The sequence below is a fragment of the Protomyces lactucae-debilis genome, assembly GCF_002105105.1.
Source record: "Protomyces lactucae-debilis strain 12-1054 chromosome Unknown BCR37scaffold_30, whole genome shotgun sequence".
Classification (NCBI taxonomy): domain Eukaryota; kingdom Fungi; phylum Ascomycota; class Taphrinomycetes; order Taphrinales; family Protomycetaceae; genus Protomyces; species Protomyces lactucae-debilis.
In genome coordinates this window covers 63,933-84,155 of record NW_024468022.1, presented here as the reverse complement: position 1 = coordinate 84,155, position 20,223 = coordinate 63,933, and the positions used below count along the sequence as shown (strand labels likewise).

The 20,223-nt window shown below is 50.7% G+C and overlaps 10 protein-coding genes across 10 annotated transcripts; 7 read left to right on the top strand and 3 right to left on the bottom strand.

The window, feature by feature from the left end:
* Window positions 1-831: 831 nt before the first annotated feature.
* On the top strand, window positions 832-1,515 carry BCR37DRAFT_352690 (uncharacterized protein; the record flags this gene model as incomplete). Its single annotated transcript, XM_040868149.1, has 1 exon — window positions 832-1,515. The coding sequence occupies one exon, from the start codon at window positions 832-834 to the stop codon at window positions 1,513-1,515; it is 684 nt and encodes a 227-aa protein (XP_040722027.1).
* Window positions 1,489-2,767, bottom strand: BCR37DRAFT_384506 (calponin homology domain-containing protein). Its single transcript, XM_040870249.1, has 5 exons — window positions 2,481-2,767; window positions 2,396-2,438; window positions 2,298-2,333; window positions 1,779-2,260; window positions 1,489-1,740 (listed from the first exon to the last, which is right to left on the bottom strand). Exons 1-5 carry the CDS (start codon window positions 2,682-2,684, stop codon window positions 1,519-1,521), a joined length of 987 nt encoding a protein of 328 aa, XP_040722026.1. The 5' UTR covers window positions 2,685-2,767; the 3' UTR covers window positions 1,489-1,518.
* Window positions 2,588-4,327, top strand: BCR37DRAFT_384505 (uncharacterized protein). The gene has a single exon (XM_040870248.1). The coding sequence runs from the start codon at window positions 2,840-2,842 to the stop codon at window positions 4,289-4,291; it is 1,452 nt and encodes a 483-aa protein (XP_040722025.1). The 5' UTR covers window positions 2,588-2,839; the 3' UTR covers window positions 4,292-4,327.
* Window positions 3,888-6,297, bottom strand: BCR37DRAFT_384504 (uncharacterized protein). Its single transcript, XM_040870247.1, has one exon. It carries the CDS (start codon window positions 6,086-6,088, stop codon window positions 4,322-4,324), a length of 1,767 nt encoding a protein of 588 aa, XP_040722024.1. The 5' UTR covers window positions 6,089-6,297; the 3' UTR covers window positions 3,888-4,321.
* Window positions 6,298-6,445: 148 nt separating this feature from the next.
* BCR37DRAFT_332159 (triose-phosphate transporter family-domain-containing protein) lies at window positions 6,446-7,429 on the top strand (the record flags this gene model as incomplete). The annotated part of the gene is made up of 1 exon (XM_040867053.1): window positions 6,446-7,429. A coding segment is annotated over one exon (984 nt), but the record flags the coding sequence as incomplete, so codon positions are not given.
* Window positions 7,430-8,181: 752 nt separating this feature from the next.
* Window positions 8,182-9,453, top strand: BCR37DRAFT_384501 (uncharacterized protein). The gene is made up of 2 exons (XM_040870246.1): window positions 8,182-8,650; window positions 8,693-9,453. Exons 1-2 carry the CDS (start codon window positions 8,305-8,307, stop codon window positions 9,049-9,051), a joined length of 705 nt encoding a protein of 234 aa, XP_040722022.1. The 5' UTR covers window positions 8,182-8,304; the 3' UTR covers window positions 9,052-9,453.
* Window positions 9,454-10,614: 1,161 nt separating this feature from the next.
* On the bottom strand, window positions 10,615-11,032 carry BCR37DRAFT_384499 (uncharacterized protein). The gene is made up of 2 exons (XM_040870245.1): window positions 10,906-11,032; window positions 10,615-10,857 (listed from the first exon to the last, which is right to left on the bottom strand). Exons 1-2 carry the CDS (start codon window positions 11,015-11,017, stop codon window positions 10,742-10,744), a joined length of 228 nt encoding a protein of 75 aa, XP_040722021.1. The 5' UTR covers window positions 11,018-11,032; the 3' UTR covers window positions 10,615-10,741.
* Window positions 11,033-12,270: 1,238 nt separating this feature from the next.
* On the top strand, window positions 12,271-12,998 carry BCR37DRAFT_384495 (uncharacterized protein). Its single transcript, XM_040870244.1, has 4 exons — window positions 12,271-12,506; window positions 12,559-12,689; window positions 12,738-12,760; window positions 12,812-12,998. Exons 2-4 carry the CDS (start codon window positions 12,583-12,585, stop codon window positions 12,892-12,894), a joined length of 213 nt encoding a protein of 70 aa, XP_040722020.1. The 5' UTR covers window positions 12,271-12,506; window positions 12,559-12,582; the 3' UTR covers window positions 12,895-12,998.
* A 652-nt stretch (window positions 12,999-13,650) lies between these two features.
* Window positions 13,651-15,507, top strand: BCR37DRAFT_384494 (uncharacterized protein). Its single transcript, XM_040870243.1, has one exon. The coding sequence runs from the start codon at window positions 14,016-14,018 to the stop codon at window positions 15,438-15,440; it is 1,425 nt and encodes a 474-aa protein (XP_040722019.1). The 5' UTR covers window positions 13,651-14,015; the 3' UTR covers window positions 15,441-15,507.
* Window positions 15,508-17,434: 1,927 nt separating this feature from the next.
* On the top strand, window positions 17,435-17,993 carry BCR37DRAFT_384486 (uncharacterized protein). The gene has a single exon (XM_040870242.1). The coding sequence runs from the start codon at window positions 17,765-17,767 to the stop codon at window positions 17,957-17,959; it is 195 nt and encodes a 64-aa protein (XP_040722018.1). The 5' UTR covers window positions 17,435-17,764; the 3' UTR covers window positions 17,960-17,993.
* Window positions 17,994-20,223: the final 2,230 nt, after the last annotated feature.

The following is a 20,223-nucleotide window of genomic DNA, read 5'->3' as shown; positions in this document are numbered from 1 at the left end:
TCAAGCTTGCTCAGGAGACGCCAAACCGGCAAATTATGACGACGACAGCTCCTATGCCTGATACTAAGCTCGATACAACTGCTGTCTTTCAGCGCTTTGATGCGTGCGACTTTGACCAGGACGCCAACTTTCAGGTGAGCTTTCGATTTCACTACACAAGACTGATGGAAGGCTGGTCTAGCACCCATTCTAGAAAGTGCGTCAGGCAAGCTGCCTGATGACATGCTTCTGCTGGCAAAGGCCTTTTTCTACAATCAGTGAGTCTCTTCGATGCTTCGATTTGCTCATATCATAGACAAATCGAGCCCATCAATCTACAAGACTACAAGGCCTGGAAGTCTCCTGTACATCCACTGACAGATGAGGAAGTAGATGCTGCGTTGCGTAAGCAAGAACAATCCTCAGCACTCTTCAGTTACGATTCATTCCCGGCAGACACAGACCCGAGCAATGCTACGCAAGAAATGAGGGACTCCAGTGAAATGTCGTATCCAGCATCGTTCGCCGATATTGTGGAGCTCATCAAGTCTGGCAAACCAGTACCAGGTAAGTTCGCGAGATCTCTGTGCGCTGCTAACGGCAGGCATTCAGCATATCCCAGACAAGCTCGCAGATGAGCCAGAGAGCAAGTCTGCTATAGCGCCGAAGCTAAAGCCTTGGCAATCAAACGGTCAGGAAGTGCAAGCCCCGAGCATTTTTGACTCGCTTCCAGTACAAGAAGCAGACGTAGTAAATGTATGAATAATAGTCGAGACTCCAGAGGGACCTTGCGGCCAATAGATGCCTCATTCAGGTTTCAGATTGAGCAAAAAGCTCGACACCTACTCAACAATGGCAATACCACTTTCCCGCTTGAAGCCTTTTGTCTTTGCAGCTCGTTGGCCATATCAGGCAGCTGACTTTGTTCGCTCAGACGAAAGCAGTGATGCTCGATTCTACGCTTTCCCGCGCTTTGTCAACCATATCGACGATGAGGCAATTCGTCGCTTGACTGATTACTACCGCCAGTCCATCCCACAAGATTCAAATGTTCTTGACATTGCTTCCTCGTGGGTATCGCACCTGCCTACCAATGTCAAATATGCCAGCGTCATTGGACTCGGACTCAACAATGAAGAGCTTGCGGCCAATTCCCTGCTGACAAAGACTATTGTGCAAGATCTCAATAAGGACACAAAACTACCCTTGGAAGATGCCTCGGTTGACCATGTCATTTGTAATGTATCGATCGACTATCTCACAAAGCCACGCGAAGTCTGTCTCGAAGCTGGCCGTGTCCTGAGGCCCGGTGGCGTTCTTCATCTGGCCATCTCCAACAGATGCTTTCCTACAAAGGTCGTTGGAAGATGGCTCAAGCTCAGTGAGGAGGAGCGAAGACAGATGGTCGCAGACTACCTTCATTTTACTGCAGGTGAGGACGGCACACCCAAAGTCTTCAAAGACATTGCGAGCATCGAGCTAGCAGATGGTCGTGGCAGCGATCCAATTCACATTGTGCGAGGAACAAGAATTTGATATCTAAAAGACCTCGTCGTCGTTCTCATGCACTTCATCATTCACATCCAGTGCTTGCAGTCCCTGTTCAGTCCCTTGCAAGCCATCTTCGCCTTCATTGTCGGGCACCTCGAAACCGTCTTCTGTACTGTAGAGGACTTCTTGAATACGCTTCAAAAGACCGCCTTCCTCTGCAGCTGAGTCTGCCTCTCCTGCACCTTGAATCAAGATTTCAATATCCCGCAACTGCCATTAGCATCATCGACAAGTAAGCTGCAACTTGCCTTATTGAAATAAAAGTCACGCTCCTTTTCCAAGCCAGCAACAGTTTCATGCAGCACCTCCACTTCCTCCTGGAGCTGCACGAGCTGTGCACTGTTGACGGGAGGCGCCCTGGCAACCGCGCCAACTGCCGGCCGCCCTGCTGCACCTGGCGCTCGTTTAGGTGCAGTGCTCGAAACCACGCGTGCTGCTGATGGAGCTGCATGATGCGAGGATGTGCTGTTACTGAGATTGCTCCCAGACGACTGTCCGCCACGTCGTGCCATTGCATTATAATCGCCACCAGGAAACATCTGATCCCAGTACTTTTTTGACCATTGAAGGAATTCTAGATTATCTTGCATCTTGCACTTGGCGAGCCGCTCAACAGGAATGACCTTGTCGATCTTGTGCTTGTTGAAGTGCGTCTGAATCACCTTCCAATTGGCGAGATACTTGAATTCGGCGTTTGCATTAAAGTCAATCTTCTTGAGTGGCATGTCGCCTGATGGTCAGCTGCTGATGAGTGATGGGTGATGTACCGTAGATGGAGTCAAATATCTGTGCACATGCATAGCCTTGGATTCAGTCAGCACGAGCTAAAAGCTGAAGACGCGTAAAACACTCATGTTGAGCATACCTTTGCCGCATTGCTCCACTTTAGTGAGTCCTAGCCCAGTGAGCTTCAGTTAGCATGGAATTGAGTTTCTCAAGAGATGCAGTACCTGATTGAGCCACTGCAGCAGCTCCCCTCTAGATTCAGACATGGCAGACCTGGTAGTTGTTTGTCGTGCAAGTCGCGACGTGTGAAATCTCGTTGTCGCCTTCATGTCACAACACCACACGCTCAACCTGCTGCTCAAGCCTACTAGTACTACGGCCCTCACATTGCTGATACTCTCTCTGAATACTGCCACTCTGCCTCTCATGATTGCTGTACGTCATCTGCTGGTCGATGTCCTTGATTGACTCAATTTGACACGCCCGACGTGGAGCTAGCCTCACATCATGTTTGGAATAGACGACTCGTTACGAAAGTTAAAGAAGGGCTTCATCACTCTGGTCCCTTGACCTTTAAACTACAATGACTGTGCCAAGCTACAGCGAGGCTATGGAGTCGCAAATCAAGCGTCATCCAAAGCTACATCGCAAAGCCAAGCGAGCAGTCAAGCAGTTCGTTCATTCCTTTCGCTTCAAAGACCGCTTGCATCTTCACAGAAAGCGCGATGATAGGCCTTTACTATCCACAGAAACTCGGCAAGGCATCACGACGATTCCCCTTCCTGCTGCGCCCAGTATCACAACACCATTCGATGGAAGCCACTGGCCATCGTACCCAGTCGATCAAGCAAAACGGCAGAAACTCGCCAACCTGATATCTGAAAAGCTAGACGAGGCTGAAGCACGCGGTGAGTCTGGCGAGGAGGTGGAAAAGACACTGCGAGAGGAAGTTTTCACAAAGGTGCTCAAGTCTTCCACGCTACATCTCACGAGACGTGTGCTGGGGGACGAATCTGAAAATTATGTTCAGTCGATTGGCGATACTATTCTTGGGCTCCAAGCAAGAATTGACGTCCAGATGAAGCTGTTTCTCGACAAGGCCAGAAAAATCATGCCAAGTATGACTGACAAGGATCTTAAACGAGCGGCTACCAATGTGTGGCCTTGTCTGTGCTTCCAATTACTGTGTGACATGGAGCCAGACCTGACAGACCCCATTGTTGGCATGTCCATGCTGTATCCGCTCACTGATGATCTCGTTGATGATCCCAAGCTCTCCAAAGAACAGAAAGCTTCTTTCTTGCGTCGATTTGGCGACCTCGTAGCGACCGGCAAGGGTATGCACGATGGCTCACAAAAGGAACGCGACATCTGGAACATCTTTAGGATGATCGAAAAGAACACCTCACGTCTGCGATTTCCCTTGACGTACCGCAGCCTCAACGACTTGCTCACGGCTCAAGCAGACAGTCGCGTTCAATTTGGCGGCAATAAGTTTGGCTTGCCTATTCCAAGCTTTGTCGCCGTGTGGGAAGTCACAGTCCGCAAAGGTGCCCTCAGCATTCTATCTGATGCGTATATTGTTAAGGGTCGTTTGACTGATGAGGAGGCATCATTTGCAGCACATTTCGGTGCTCTGACGCAATACCTCAATGATGGCAGAGGTTTGAAGAGTGATTTGGAAGAAGGTCAATACACGCCCTTCAATATGGCTATGACTTGGGGTCCGGACTGCATGGATACGGTCATGGGCTATGCTTTGACTCACTTTTTTGAGACCTTCAGTCATGAGGAGCATCTTTCAATCTGTCGCCAGAATCCCAAAAAACTCGCCTTCATGGCGACCATGTTTTCATTCTTGAGCTTCAAGCTGTTTGAGGCTGTGGCCATAAATCAGGAAGCCTTCACCCGTGCGTTCCTGGACAAGATTGAGGAAATATCGCCACTGCCACTTGATCTCATGCAGCGACTTTGGAGCATGCAATACAAGGAGAATTCGAATGCAGAGATCTTGCCTGGCATGCACAGCGAGTAGCCCTAACTTTGTACCACTACATAGCAATGCTTAAAACTTGAACTTCTTCTTTGCCTCTGCAGGCGGTGGCCGCTTTTGCCGCTTAGCTTGCTGTGCTTGAACATTCTCATTCACCATGTCGCTCAAGTCATTATCCCAATTCGCGGGTTTGATGCGATCGGACCGTGCTTGATCATATACCTGCGACAACTCCTCTTTGCTCATTTTTTCAAGTTGCTCGGGATCAACTGCCAAATTGACATCGTCAACATGACGCTTCTTCGTAGGTTGATCCGCACCGAGTGTCGGTATCACATTTTGCGTCCAAGGCGCACGGGGCGTCGCCGCAGGCGCGGGTGGCATGTCATCAGGCATGGCATAGCCGTGTGAAGAGCCATAGAAGCCCTTGACCTTTTCTTGCTTCTCTGGCAATACTTGATAAAGTGTTTTTGGGCGATTGACGTCTTCTGGCTCCGGGGAAGGCTCGCGACGACCACGGCGGGCACGGTCTTTATTCTCCTCATAGCGAGACTTGCGCAGCTCAATGTGGTCTGGTGTTTCGAGACCATTAAAGCCAGCGCTTGCCACAGATTGCATCCCGGAAGGTGTTTCGAGACCACTCGCAGTATACTGCTTGTCCTCCACCTCTTCCTCCTCCTCTTCTTCCTCTTCCTCCTCATCTTCTGCCTCTTCCTCCGGAGCCTCTTCAAGCTCACCCCAATGTTCAATTTCCTTGCGTACGCCCAGATCCGCTCTTGGCGGCGGTTGCAGCATACCGAAAACGTCGCCATACAAGGGCCGATTATACTCGTCTGTAGGTGGTTTACCCCAACCACCTGGATGGTAACCCCATTGTGCGCCAGATGGAATCGGTGCATTGAGTCCGGCAATTTTGAGTGATGGGTACGACGGCGGTGGACCGAAGCGTTGCATGTTGATGAGCCACGGCGGTGGCGCACCAGGCGGTATACTCAATGCGTCTTTGAGTTCTTCTGAGAGATGACCTGGTCGTTTTTCCCGAGTATTCGTCTCCATTTCCTTGCCCTCAAAGTACGTCTCACCAAACTGCGTCATGTGCGGTTTGGTTTGGAAGCGGAAGAAGGCGTCATGTAGTTTTTGATAGTCAATATCGAGTCGTCCCATCTTTGGTTGCACGCGTTGTCGCATTTGTTGTTTGAGTGAAGCACCTTCGCGTTCGTCTTGAGCAGCTTGGCGCATTTCACCCACGCCTGTTGCTCTGATAAAGTCTGGTAGCTCAAATCGCGACTGCTCCATGCCGCGCTTCCCTGCAAGGTATTCGCGCTTCTGTGACCAATGCCCCGGTACAGGGACTGCGTTCCGGACTGATTTGAGAGTCACGAGCAACTTTGGATCTGGCGCAGAGACATCAAACCATTCCACTACCTCTGGCATCTTGACGAGTTGCTTCAGTTCCGCCACATTGAGTCGCGATGCCTTTTTCTGTCGAGATTTGGAGACTTGCTTCTCTTCTGGCTCAGAATCATCACCGTAGCCTTCATCTGGGATGTATGCATCGTCGTCGTAGATGCGCTGTCCTTTCTCGTTGCTAGAAATGAGCCGCACGCTGGAGGTCGAAGCATCTTCTGTTGCCATACGCTGAAACGCGGCTTTGAAATCTGATAAATCACCGTCCAGCGGCATACTCGCAATTTCATCCAACAGTGACGACTTGCCATTTGCACGCGGCTCGTCTGATGTTACCTGCACCTCGGCCTTTTGTGCAAGTTTATCGCCGCTTGCTTTTTGTTGTTTCTTGGCAGTTCTGCGCGCGGCGTTCTTGCTCTTGAATGCCACCATACACTAGCTACCCTATGACCCCCCTATTCTCTGCGATACCAGGGACAGGCTTCTGCTGCTGATGCTTGTACTGGTCGTTCCGGTTGCAGTAGGAAGAATTGTGGTTGTCGCCCATCTGGAGTTGAGAAAGCGCGACTCAAAAGCAAGAAGCGACGTCGAGTGAGCCAAGACAGATACAGCCAAGAACAATTTCTGAAACACGATACAAAGTACAGGGGACACGTAGACGAAAAGCAGTAGCTTTGAGAGCCAGTCACCAACCCTATCTCGGTTTGGCTGCTCTGGCACCTGCTCCACGGCGGCAGTGCTCAATAACGGATGCGCGGAAGCAATAAAGAGGTCAAGGGCGGCGAGCTGCGCTTCGTGTGTCTCTGCATCTTATGGTATTCCTCATCTGCTTTGACCAATACCTCCAGCAAGACATTCCTCAATGCGCTTGATGCGCCTGTTACGCTGACATTGGTGCAATTCTTCTTTGTTGCGGCATGGACAGCCTTGCTCGCCCAGTTGGGCTTCATCTTTCGGTTGGGATTCCTAGGAACTTCGCCGATACGGCGGATTGATATGCATGTCTGGCGAGCAACAGCGCCCATGAGTCTATTTGTGCTGGGCGGGCATCTCTTTTCTAGCTTTGCAACAAGCAAGATTCCAGTATCAACGGTGCATACCATCAAGGCCCTGTCACCCATGTTTACAGTGCTTGCGTATTGTCTCGTCTTTCGCGTTAGCTACTCTATCGGGACCTACATCTCGCTGGTGCCTCTCACTATTGGCGTTATGCTCGCCTGCTCTAGCTCCTTTTCAACAAATGGCAACCTCATGGGTTTGGTCTGTGCACTCGGCAGTACACTCATCTTTGTCTCTCAAAATATCTTTAGCAAGCATGTCTTGTTTCATGAAAAGAATGACGAACCACCGAGCAAGCGTCTCGACAAGCTCAATCTATTGTTTTACAGTTCCTTCATGGCGTTCGTCATGATGATTCCAATCTGGCTCTTGCAAGAGTACAGCATGGTGCATGCAGCTTCAATTCCCTGGGAGATTTACTCACAGCTCGTGTTCAATGGTGCTTCTCATGCAGCTCAGAATGTGCTCGCCTTTACACTACTCAGTATGGTTTCACCGGTCACCTACTCGATTGCCTCCCTCATCAAGCGCATCTTTGTCATTGTCGTTGCCATTTTGTGGTTTGGACAACCCACCAATCGCACACAAGCGTTTGGCATCACGCTCACTGCACTTGGCCTGTTTCTTTATGATCGCGCCAAGGGTGACGTGGCACGGGGTGAGCGTCGTGTCGAAAAGATTGAAGCAGGTGCAGCCTTACCCCTCAGCGTCTCCGACTTGTCTGCACGCAACTCACCGGCACCGTTCAGCGGACACGATGCGATAGAACAAAAGTATCACGCAGGACCACAACCATTGACAAATGGTAAGGAGAATCGACCTTATCCGCATGAATCACGCAACGCCGCATATCAGCGGGAGAAATCAGCAAGTTTGCAACAATCCGTGCCTGTACCTGCAAAGACTATACGGCTACATACTGCACAGGGGAATATTTCTGGTGCACATGCCGCACAGGGTGTTCGCACTCAGCAACGGACGAATAGCATATCGATGAAGGGCAGACCACGGACGATGAGTAGTGTGGCGGGTGATGTACGGATGATGGAGGCTGTGGTGGATGATGAAGATTCAGGGATTGAGGATGCAGATGTGGATGAGCATCGCGAGAGGCGGGCTTCAAAGGGGCAGTCTGTGCGGTAGTCTTTCTTCTATCTATTTGACTCTTGTTTCCTTGGCGCCTGATTAGTGACTGCTATTTGAGACAATCTCACAACGGGAATTGAGCAGCCAATCAGAATGCTGCCCCGGATGCTGCGTCATTTGACCGTTGGCAGCGCATCGAGATCAAGTTAAGATCTAGCGGGGGGAATGGCAGTGATAGAAGGGCCTTAGGGGGAAGGCAGGACCAGAGTAGCTGTAGATGCATGAGAGATAGGCTTAGCATAGACATCGTTTCTGCGGCCCTTTTCCGCGGACTGATGGGTTTGGCCTGCCTTGTGCCAGCCATCGAGACAGCCTCTCTCCCTTCCTGGCGCCAGAGAGCAGAAAGAGAAGCAAGAGGCCTCCATCCGCCAGCCCTCCTCCCACCACACCACACATCCCTTACGGCTACAAACACAGTCAGTCCCTCGCTTTCCCTTTCCACGATGCAGACAGTCAGTATCGCCCTTGCAATGGTCGCATCCGTTGCCGCCCAGAAGTACTCGAGTGTCCAGACCGGGGCCCAGGTCGCCTTCGCCGGAGACGATTTCGGTACTTTTGGCGCTTCCGTCTTGACGGCCCTCCCTGCAGCCAACAACGATGAAGGAGGCAAGTGGTACCTCAATTACTACAACTTTGGCCGATCCTTCCAAGACACCAGGCAGATCTTGGCGTACTACCCATCTGCGCAGTTGTCTGGTGGTAACACCTGTGTCGGTATCATTCAGGGTATCGCGGGTGGTAACAAGGGTGACACGCCCAACGGCGAGAATGGCGGTTGTGATGCCATCTGTAAGTCAAGTTTCATTTTCAAAACCTAAACTAACAACTCAGGGGGTAACGGATGTAGCTACCACATCCTCCAGGCCATCCAGGCAGGTTGCAACGGCACCATGTTCTCAGGCCTCCCTGAGATCTGTGGCACCCTCAACGTTGAAGTGAAACAAGTCAACCAAGCTTCCTTCACCCCTGCCAACCCAGCAGTCTGGCTTACTTGGGATTACTCCACCGCCAACTCCAACAGCTCGTTGGTTCGTGAAGCGCGTGAGTTGACCTACCCTGTCTTTGCACGGACAGAGGATGGTAAGGCCAACTTGGCTTGTTTGCGTGTTGCTGGCGCTGGCTCCACCATTCGGGCTTCTTTCTTGTCGGTCGCCGCTGTGGCCTCTGCTGCTGCATACATGTTGCTTTAAGCAATAGTTGGGTGACTTTTGTCAAGATTCAAGTCATGCCGACACAGTCGCACACACACGAGGCTCATGGGAGATGATTGAGTACGGGGAGGGCAGTAGACGCACGCAGGGAACGTCCCTGCTTATTAGTAGATGCAGTAATAATAGCTACAAGCTTTATCTCAAGTCTGTTTTCTGTCTCAAGCACGCCATGTCTGTCGTGTTGAGCTTCACCTTCTACGCTGTAGACTCCACTTTGTTTGCTGATATGATATCAGATGGCATTGGGTGGCAACTTTAATCGTTGACTCCGAGTGGTACGTGTATACCAGAAGCAAAAGACGGACTGCCACTGGCGGTTGAGAACTGAATCTCTTTGCGCATTGACCGTGCCAATGGCATTTCGACATTGGCCCCAACATAGTTTGCCCCTGAATTGTCGAAAAGTCTCTAGAAGCCTCATCCGGCCTTCTCGTGATGAGTCTTTGCAACCTCCCAGGCTCGCTCAGAGAAGGTATGCTCAAGCCAATTCCTTTCAAGCCATGCTCACACCAAGGAACGCCAGGAATTCCTGTCACCATGCGAATCACCATTTACTCGACCATCGGAATTTTGTTTCAGACGATGCTGATTACGATTGTCTTCTGGCCTCCTTCAGTGGTCTTTGCATCTGTTGTCAGGAGCAACCTCATGTACGGCCGTCCCAAATTGAAAGAATCCTGTTGACTCCTCTAGGATGCAGAAGCGCGCTCATTGTGGATCACAAGGTGGAGACGAGTGCGACTGGTGCGGCATTCCTGCTTGTATGGCGAACACTGTCAAGCAATGCAGGGCGCACTGCCCAAAGGCCAGCTGCTGCTAGTCGCTATGCGGCTCACCGTTGCAACTTGCTAGACCCACATGCGTATGGTAACATGCGTGAAATCACTCAGGTTCGCCAGTATGAAGATGTGCATCCCTAAAGATCTTTCCACCTCTTGCGGCAATATTCCCTCATTCGTATTCACAATTTTTGCCCCCGAATTTGCTCCATCTGCAGCGCGCAGCTGCTGAACTTCCTTACATGCTCAATTGTGAATTGACACCTTGCAGGACTTTGGAAAGCTTGTGATGTAGAGTCATTGCAGCTCTGTACTGCAGAACATAACCTGGACCTTCACATGTACGATTGTGAATCTGGACTCATCATCCCACACCCGCATTACCGCGTGGCCCATTTTCAATGCGTCGCTATTTCCAATTTGGTATTCAAAACCCCTGAGATACGACATTGGGCTATGCATGGAGCAAAGTCTAGACTCTTGACTCTTGAGTCTTGATCTAGATTCCTAGAGTCCTGCGCAAGTCTTACATCGTCGTCCCACGCGCCTTGAACTTTATTTGCCGCAGTCTCGGCATACGACATAAGACCCTTTCTGTGTACACGAATCAAGGGTCTCTTCAGTCTAGACCGAAAGTTCCCGAACTGAATATCAAATGACGATCACAACCACAAGTAACCTACTCCAACGACAGCAGCCCCTGTAATATCGAACGTGTTTATAAGGGTCCCATCTGCCGCGTTCTGCTCCCATCCTTGACAAACGCACTGCAATTGCAAGTCATTCCAAGAACATACCTGCTGTAAGCCAACCAAATATTTAGGCAAGTCTCTTCAATTGCACAAAGATGTAATAGGAAAGCTAACGCAGAGAAGGAGAAACATCTCAACTCAAAGGCTATGCTTTTCAAAACTATTGCTATGTTGGGATTGATGATGCAATCGGAGATGATGTTTTTCATGACCCCAGCTACTGTGTGTGCTTCTGTTGCCAGCATTCAGCGCAGGTATGTTCGTGTCTACAGATCACCTCATAGGCATATGCTTATTTACAGGGACCCACTGAATCGGAAACTTCGTAAGTGCAACAGCTACAAAAGACTGTGAGAGTTCCTCTAACCAACTGCAGCTAAGAATTGCCGGGACTATGCCAAAATCCGGACGCATGCTCTGCAGACGTGCCTTATTGTCACGAGTGGGGCTGCTGCTAATAGATATGCTATGTATTTGCGTTGAGTCCGGCAAAGTTAGAGCTGTCCAAATCAGAATTGGCTATCTGACAGTTCTCATCGTCTACAGCTGCAATCTATCATTGATACCTTTCAGTATGTTTGGCTCAAACTACTTTCCACAATCGAAAACTTTGATCAAATCCAACCACCAGAACAGAAAACAGTCATGTCTATCTATAGAAATATGGATCATTTACCTATGCGTCTATATGCGATAGTCGTTGTTCTTGTGCTGGCATGATGGGCATCCATCTTGCCTCCCGGATTGTAGCTATTTGCACTTCTGAATACTAACAAGATCAGTAGACTGCTGTAGACTCAGTGCAGTGTCAGGTATCGCAGTCTCATTGGAGAATAGAGGTGATAGCTGGTAGGAGTCTGAGGAGATGTGATATAGGTGTGTAAGAACTTTCTTAACCAACAGTCCATGATCGGTGCACTGACCTGAAGGTTTTGAAACAAGCCTGCTCATCCTGCTAGGATCGAGAAGCACGGAATCATTTGCGGGTGACCAGGTGAAGAGGCGTGTGGTTGATCAGCTATGCTGCTTGTATGGCCGTGAGAACCCTTGCGCAATGTAAACGAGACTGAAATCTGTCAGAGGTTCGGCTGTTACTAGCAGCTGATGTGGCACACCGTTGCAATTTGCTAGACCCATATGGCTATACTGACGTGCAGCAAAATCACACAGGATTTACAACATGAAAATGTATGCGTCTTCATAAATTTCTCCTATAGCGGCAATATTCGCTCATCCGTATTCGAAAACTCTTCTCCCGGAATTGGTGCTGGACTGACAGCGGACAGCGGACAACTGCTAAAATTTCTTACATGCATATGCTAATCGTGATCTCACACCTTGCAACTTTAGGACTCGGCCAAGCTTGTAATGTAGGCTCAACGCAGCTCTGTTCTGCAAAACATAACCTGGACCTTCGCCTGGAAGGCTAATCATCTGACACCTGCGTTACCACGTGGCCCAAATTTCATGCGTCGCTATTCCCAATGTGGTATCACGAATCCCTGACATACGACATCGCGCGATGTTTGGTGCAAAGCCTAGACTCTTGAGTCTTGACCTAGAGTCCTGCGCAAATTTTACTTTCTCATCCCACGCGCTTGGAACTTTGTTTTGGCGCAATTTTGCTACTCATTTGGTGACCAAAGGATCCTGGGCATACGACATGAGACCCTTTCTGTGCACACGACTTGGGGTCTCGTGGGCCTAGACCGGAATCTCTTGATCCGAGTATCAAATGATGATCACCACCGCAAGTGATCTTCTCCAACGAAAGCAGCCCCTGTAATCTCAAACGTGTTTATAAGAGCCCCATCTATCGCATTCTGCTCCCATCCTTGACAAACGCATTGCAATTGCAAGTCATTACAAGAACATACCTGCTGTAAGCCAGTCCAATATCTAGGCAAGTCTCTTCACCTGCACAAAGATGTAATAAGGAAGCTAATGCAAAGAAGCAGAAACTCTTCCACTCAATCGCTATGCTCTGCAAAAGTATCGCAATGTTGGGATTGATGATTCAAGCGGCGCTGGTGTTTTTCATGACCCCAGCTACTGTGCTTGCTTCTATTGTCAACCTTCAGCGCAGGTATGTTTGTGTCTACAGATCAATTCATAGGCATATGCTAACCCACAGGGACCCACCGAACCGGGAACTTCGTAAGTGCAACAGCTTCAAAAGTCCGTGAGGATTCCTCTAACCAACTGCAGCTTATCGTTGCCGGGGACCATGCCAATATCCGGAGAAATGCCAAGACCTTGATTATTGCCAGAAGAGGGGCTGCTGCTACTAGATATGCTATGTGTATGCATTGGGGTCGGCAAAATTCATGCAGTCCAAATCATCAGCAAATGTCGTACAATTGTTATCGTTTACAGCTACAATTCTATCATTGATACCTTCTAGTACGTTTGGCTCAAACTACCTCCCACAATTGAACTCTTTCATCGAAACCAACCGCCAGAACATGAAACATTCATGTCTATTTACAAGACATTGATCATCTACCCGTGCATTTATATGCGATAGTCGTTGTGCTTGTGTTGATGTCCATCTTGTCTCCTGAATTGAAGCTGTTGTACTCATATGGATACTAAGGACCAGGAAACTCAGACTGATTTAGTTTTCGTGTAGAGTCAGGGGTCGTGAAATCCAAAGGAGAGTAGAGGTGAGAACTGCTATGAGTCTCCAATCAAACGTAATACAGTTGTCTGAGATCGTTCTAAATTCTTAATCAACGGTCCATGAACGGTACAATTGACGTGCACATCTTGAATCAAGCCTGTGCGTCCTGCTAGGACGGAAGAGCGCTCTTGTTAGCAGCTGATGTGGCACACCGTTGCAATTTGCTAGACCCATATGGCGATGCTGACGTGCGGCAAAACCACACAGATTCCTCAACATGAAAATGCATGCGTCTTCATAAATTTCTCCTATAGCGGCAAGATCCGCTCATCCGTATGCGAAAACTCTTCTCTCCGGAATTTGTGCTCGACTGACACCGGGCAGCTGCTAAATTTTCTTACACGCATATTCTCAATCGTGATCTCACACCTTGTAGGACGTGAAAGCTTGTAATGTAGGCTCAACGCAGCCCTGTTCTGCAAAGTATAACCTGGACCTTCACCTGGAAGGCTGATCATCCGCCACCTGCATTACCACGTGGCCCAATTCTTATGCGTCGCTATTACCAATGTGGTATCACGAATCCCTGACATACAACATCGCGATGTTTGGTGCAAAGCCTAGACTCTTGAGTCTTGACCTAGATGTTGAGATGGGTGTCAAAGCCAGTCCTGTTTTACCAAACAGACAATGCTGAACTGCGGACATTATAAGATCATGCCTGATGGCATCCAGATAAGATAACCTTCTACCTATAAGTTCTGACAGATTAACAGTTCCGATTGCTCTATGTCAAGCCCAGCTGGTTCGTCGGCAGACATGCCAGGCCATGAGCCACCACTTGGCCAAGAGCCACCATTTGGCCAAGAGCCACCAATTGGCCAAGAGCCACCAACAGCGGCCCTAGAGCCATACATGCAGCAGAAGCTCCTACAAATGGAGCAAAGCAACAAGCTTCTGAGTGAGCAGGTCTCTACCCTGCTTAAGCACATCGGAGGACCCTCCACTCAACAGTCGTTGGTCCAAAAACAACTTTGGTCTATATTGCCAGAACCAAGCATCACACTACTGATGCCATCAAGGGACTTGATGAAGTCGTCTCTCGAGACGGTCGCAAAATTGACCTTGGAGAGTGACGGGTCCAATTGGTATGAGTTCGTCACTCGCGTGCTTCAAACCATGCGGAGTTCCGGGACCAACAGCGCAATTGCGTTCCCGACCAGCTCAAGGGTGGAGCTCTTCAGCAAGCTCGACAACAATCCAGGCCTGATTGAATTACACAACCGCTGGCACGCCGCCGTCGTTACATCAGCATGGCAATGCACGGCAGTGGTGGGCGAAGACACCCTTTGGGGCTGTATGGAGTGCTTTGCTCCTGATGCATCACACTGGGATGCAATTCGAAGGCAGTTTGCCTCAATCAAGTGCCGCACTTGGTCAGAGGTGGATGTGAAGCGATACCTTAAGGAGGTAGACGAGCTGTGCAAGGATGCGCTGGCAACGGGCCACGACCCAAAAACAAATGAGCTGGGTCAGCTCATCAGTTGGGTCCTGCAAGGACTACCAAGGAACGAGATGACCTCGAACATTATCCTGCTTGTCAGGGACCGTATTGGCGGCTTCACCACGTACAGTTCCTTCGTCAAGTACATTGTGGGATCGGCCGTGGCCTTGAGAGACCACTATCCGACGCAAAGTGCAAATCTGACGACAATGGCTGGCAGGCACGCGGTCAAGCCAAGTAGGCCCTTCAGTCCTGAGCACGGCTGGTGGCATCCTGTTGCGGGTGGCTATTGTGATGAGGTAGGTCACTCCATGAAGGAGTGCTTTAGCAACCCAAAAGGCGCGAACTACCGTAGTAAGACTGCACATTGCTTGAGCCGCACTCTTCACATCAACCTGATGAGAGACTCCTTGTCAGTTGATCCCGAATCTCCTTTTACGAACGAATACACAATCGACTCGGGTGCCAATCAACATCTCACAGACTCTCGTGCAGATCTGACATCGTTTGTCAATGCTCGCATCAAAGTACAGTTCGCTGATCATTCGACGGCATACACGGAAGGGTATGGCAAATTGACAATGAAGGTAAGGGACAGCGATGGTCAGACGCGTACCATCACGCTTGACCAGGTCTTCTGTGCTCCATGGGCACGTGTGAAGCTCACGACCTGGCGAGACAGGACGTACCGACGGAGACAGGAAGCTTAGGCGTGGAAGTGGGTTTGGCGGCAGAGACTGAGAACAATGGATAGTAATGAGTATAAACTGATGTTGCTGACAATGCTACAAAGGTGCGAGAAGCGCTCCTTTTATACACTGTCAGCCTAAAGCAACTGAACAGACGAGATAGAAGTGGGCGATGGCAAAGACCCTGAAAAGAACACTGGCAGTTGCCGATGAAGGTCTTGGCGAAGACCGAGTGATGCTAGCGAGCGAAACGTGTCTGAGCACGAACCCTGCGACAGAGAAGCCATGCGGCATGGAGAACCAATAGGAAGGGGTACGTCGGAACGTGAGGTAGCGCTGAGAGCTTGCAGGTGCCAGCGTGATGGCGGAAGGGTAGGAGCGCTGGGAGCTCGAGATAGACAGACGCGGCTGAGAAGACGGAAAGGGATGAGCACTGGGAGCTCGGGGTGCACGGACGCGGCTGGGACGACGGAAAGGTAGGAGCACTGGGAGCTCGGAGGTCAAGCCGTGACAGAATCCCCCCCTCTAGGGATTCGTCTCGAATCCTAGAAGGTGGAGGAAGGATGGAACCACAGCGTTGGGCTGACCATGGTGAAACTCGCGAACGTAGTCTGAAAGAGATTCGTGGATCTCACGAGCGAGATTGACCGACAAAGAAAGGTGGTGGAGACAGTTGAACTTGACCAGGACCAGCAACGTCGCCGGTGGATTCGTGGTAAGAGTCGAACAGGTTGTAGAGAGAATTGTTGCATGGGAGCGAAGATCCGGGAATCAGGGATATATTGTGATTGTGCTGGGCGGACGATGGTAGCTGGGGAACTCCCATCTCGGAAAAAACAGAGAGAAACTTGTCATACTTGGCGGGGACAGCGCACGCGTTAGGGAACTCGAGATCGCTGGCCGATGTTGCGTATGACGTGGCGGAAGAGAGGACAAGCGGGACTACTTCCTGTTGCCCTGACCTTTTGAGCGCTCGGGACACTCCAAGACTTTGTGGTCGGGGCTTGCGCAATAATTGCACAACTTCAACTTGAAGCGGCGCTGACGTTCAGCCTCGGTAAGTGGGCCACGAGCCGTAGTTGCAGATAAGTCCATGCGATCGCCTCCCTGCGACGTGGTCAGGGCAGTGGCAGTTGATGAACTTCGAACGAAGGCGTTGTCTGTGGAACGAGGAGTCGCCTGACGAACGACTGAGGCGATGGGGCTTTGTGCTGAGAGATAGTGATCCAAACCTTCCTCGTGAGCGTTTTCAAGAAGGTTCTCATCGCACTGAATGACCCGTTCGCAGAACTCTGCGAAGTTCGTCTTCGAGGGGCTGGTGATGGCGAGGATCGAACGCAAAACTGCGTTGAGGGTTTGTCGGAGCTCGAAAATTTTGGATTCTTCTGTCAAATCCAAAGGAGCAATGATGAACTTGAAGGTGCCAATGTGGCGAGATGCGGTTGTCTTTCCCTGGTCCAATTTTTTCAGCTCGTTGCGAGCCTCCACGTTTTCATCGCCTCGACTGAAGGCAATTTCCAGAGCATCGAAGAACTCTTTGACCGTGGCGAAGGTCAAAGTCCTAAGACCAGGGCTGTTGGGATCGGCCATGACGAAAGCGCGGCGCCACTTGAGAGCAGCGCCGGAAAGGAGGTTGCCAACATACTGAATACGCTCACCCTCAGTAGTCATGCGCTCTCTTTCAGCAGAGAGTTTGAGGCCGCATGAGTCGATGAAGTCCCGAACCGGCTCGGAAGTGCTGGAGCCGTCGAAGGTCCGTGGGTCGGGGTGAACCTTGCCCATATGGCGAGTAACCACTTGGCGAGGTGGTAGTGAGGACTCAGCAGCCACTGAACGCTGATACTCAATGGCAGCAGCCTGAGACTCAACTGTGGCTCGGAGCTGGGTGTTGGCTTCACCCAGGCGCTGCATCTCTGTGCTGAGACCACTGACCTGCTGATGCAGGTTGAAGAAGTCTTCGGGGGTTGGGACGTTGGACATGGCTGAGGTGGTGTCTCTGGTAAACCCTGCCGTATGGTCAGCAAACTGTGACGCTCACGACCTGGCGAGACAGGACGTACCGACGGAGACAGGAAGCTTAGGCGTGGAAGTGGGTTTGGCGGCAGAGACTGAGAACAATGGATAGTAATGAGTATAAACTGATGTTGCTGACAATGCTACAAAGGTGCGAGAAGCGCTCCTTTTATACACTGTCAGCCTAAAGCAACTGAACAGACGAGATAGAAGTGGGCGATGGCAAAGACCCTGAAAAGAACACTGGCAGTTGCCGATGAAGGTCTTGGCGAAGACCGAGTGATGCTAGCGAGCGAAACGTGTCTGAGCACGAACCCTGCGACAGAGAAGCCATGCGGCATGGAGAACCAATAGGAAGGGGTACGTCGGAACGTGAGGTAGCGCTGAGAGCTTGCAGGTGCCAGCGTGATGGCGGAAGGGTAGGAGCGCTGGGAGCTCGAGATAGACAGACGCGGCTGAGAAGACGGAAAGGGATGAGCACTGGGAGCTCGGGGTGCACGGACGCGGCTGGGACGACGGAAAGGTAGGAGCACTGGGAGCTCGGAGGTCAAGCCGTGACAGCACGGAAGCTGGTCTCCATGGCCAAACTGAGGGCACACTTCACGGTGATTACAAACAAGAGTGAATCTTTCATGCGATTAGTTGCTGATAATTGGCAAATACATGTTCCAATCGAGGACGATCTCTTCATCCTCCGTTCGGAGGGTTCGTCTGATGAGACTCAGCCAACAATGAGAGCAGCAATGGCCAAGCTCAATCCATTCAGTATACATCAAGCGCTTGGACATATGTCGTTGAGGAACATGCTCACAATGGCAAACGACGGGAAATTGTCCTGCTCTACAGTGGCAATCAAGAAACACCAGAAGGAAATCATTGACTGTAAGGACTGTGCGAAGGCCAAATATAAAGCCACACCACACCCGTCTGTGCACAAGGGCAACGACAAACGACCTTTACCGTTGGACCTCGTACACATGGATCTCATGACGCAGGTTGACCCTGACAATGTGATCCCCAATATCCTGGTTCTGGTTGATGACTGCACTGGTTTCTTCTGGGTATATTTCCTAGAGCGCAAGAGTGATGTCCTGGAAACGTTGATCGCTTGGTATGCGTCGGTAACGAGACAAATGCCTCACCACGTTGTCAAAGCATTTCGATCTGACAATGGCGGTGAATTTGTGAGCGAAGGGTTTCGAAGGTGGACGACGAGCTTGGGAATAAGACATGAGTTCTCTGCACCACGAACACCTCAACAAAATGGAACAGTGGAGCGAGCAAATCAGACGCTTCAACGCTTAACAATTGCTTGCTTGAGCCACGCCAATCTGGACAACACGCACTGGCAGCTCGCACTAAAGTTCGTCTGCCGATCCATCAACTTATCGCCCAACAGTCGCGGTATCATACCCTCTGAGGCGCTGTTGGGAAAGCAGCCACGAACCCAAGTGTTGTATCCTTTCGGCTGTGCTGTCATAATACCGGATCCAAAGGCTGGCGAGTGGGAGACTTCTGGTTCTGAGGGCGTGTTCCTTGGCTTCGCAGATGAAGGTCCACACCTTCGTGTCTGGGATGTCAAGAAGCGTATGATGCGCACAGTGGACAATGCAAAGTTTTTTCGTGGAGCAGTTTCCAGGTATCAAGGAATCAAAGCATGCGGTTGTCGGTTTGTCGTCGCCTGCGTTGCCCGCGGGCCAGGAACCTGGAACACTCACACAGGCTGTCCCAATTGTTTCGTCGCCGTTGATGGTCACGCCTGAACGGGTGATTGTACCACCGCAGCCAGAACTCCGGCAAATTCTGCCGCCGGCCAGTGACGACACCGCCGCGCGTGGAGTTCTGCCAGACGTGACAAGAACGCAACAGCAACAGCATACGACAAACCAGAGTGACCAAGAGCCTACTCAACAAGACCAAGAGCCTGTAATACAGCCACATGAGGAATGGAGCATCTTTGACATCGGTGATGCCGCCAGTCCATTTGCTGAATTCCCACTGCCGGACCTGCTTGAACAGCCACATGCAGTGAGACCTGTAGTCGAAGACAATCTCGACCCGGCGGAAGGGCAAAGCCTGCTGGACATTGACTCTGATAGTATTCACGATGGTGGAGCTGGTGTGACAGACGAAGGAAGTGACTTGTGGTTGGACGCGGACAATGCCTTGCCAGTTGCTGATATTCCCGCACCTGCGGATGAATTCACTGAACCTGTGCCTCCTCCCGCTTCAGAAACAAGCTTGCGTCGAGGAAGGTCGGCAGGGTCAGTGGCACCTGTGGAAATTGTCAGTGAACGCGGTGGTTTGGTAACACGTCCAATGCGTGCGTTGCTTGCAAGAACAGTATGGAAGCTCGGCTCGCAAGACCTGACAGCGGCCTCACAGTGTTTCGAGAGGAACATTGGACTGTCGCTCTACTTGGCTCGCGCGACAGGAGACGCTGATTGGCCTGACAAGGTTGACGATGCAAACATACCGCGTCGCTTTGACGATGTGCAATACTCGCCTTATTCGGAGTACTTCAATGCTGCTATGGATGAGCAGATTGAATCATTCAAGATGAATGACGTCTTCGAGGTAGTCAGTCTTCCTCCCGGAAAAGAGGCCATACCAGGACAATGGCTGTACGCTGTCAAACACAAAGCCACTGATGGTCAGCTATCCGCGTTCAAATCGCGATATGTGGCTCGCGGGGATACACAGCGAGGTGGAATCGACTATGCTGCAACGTTTGCACCGGTCGTTACTCCAACTGCACTTCGAGCCTTGTACAGCCTAGCAGTGCACCATG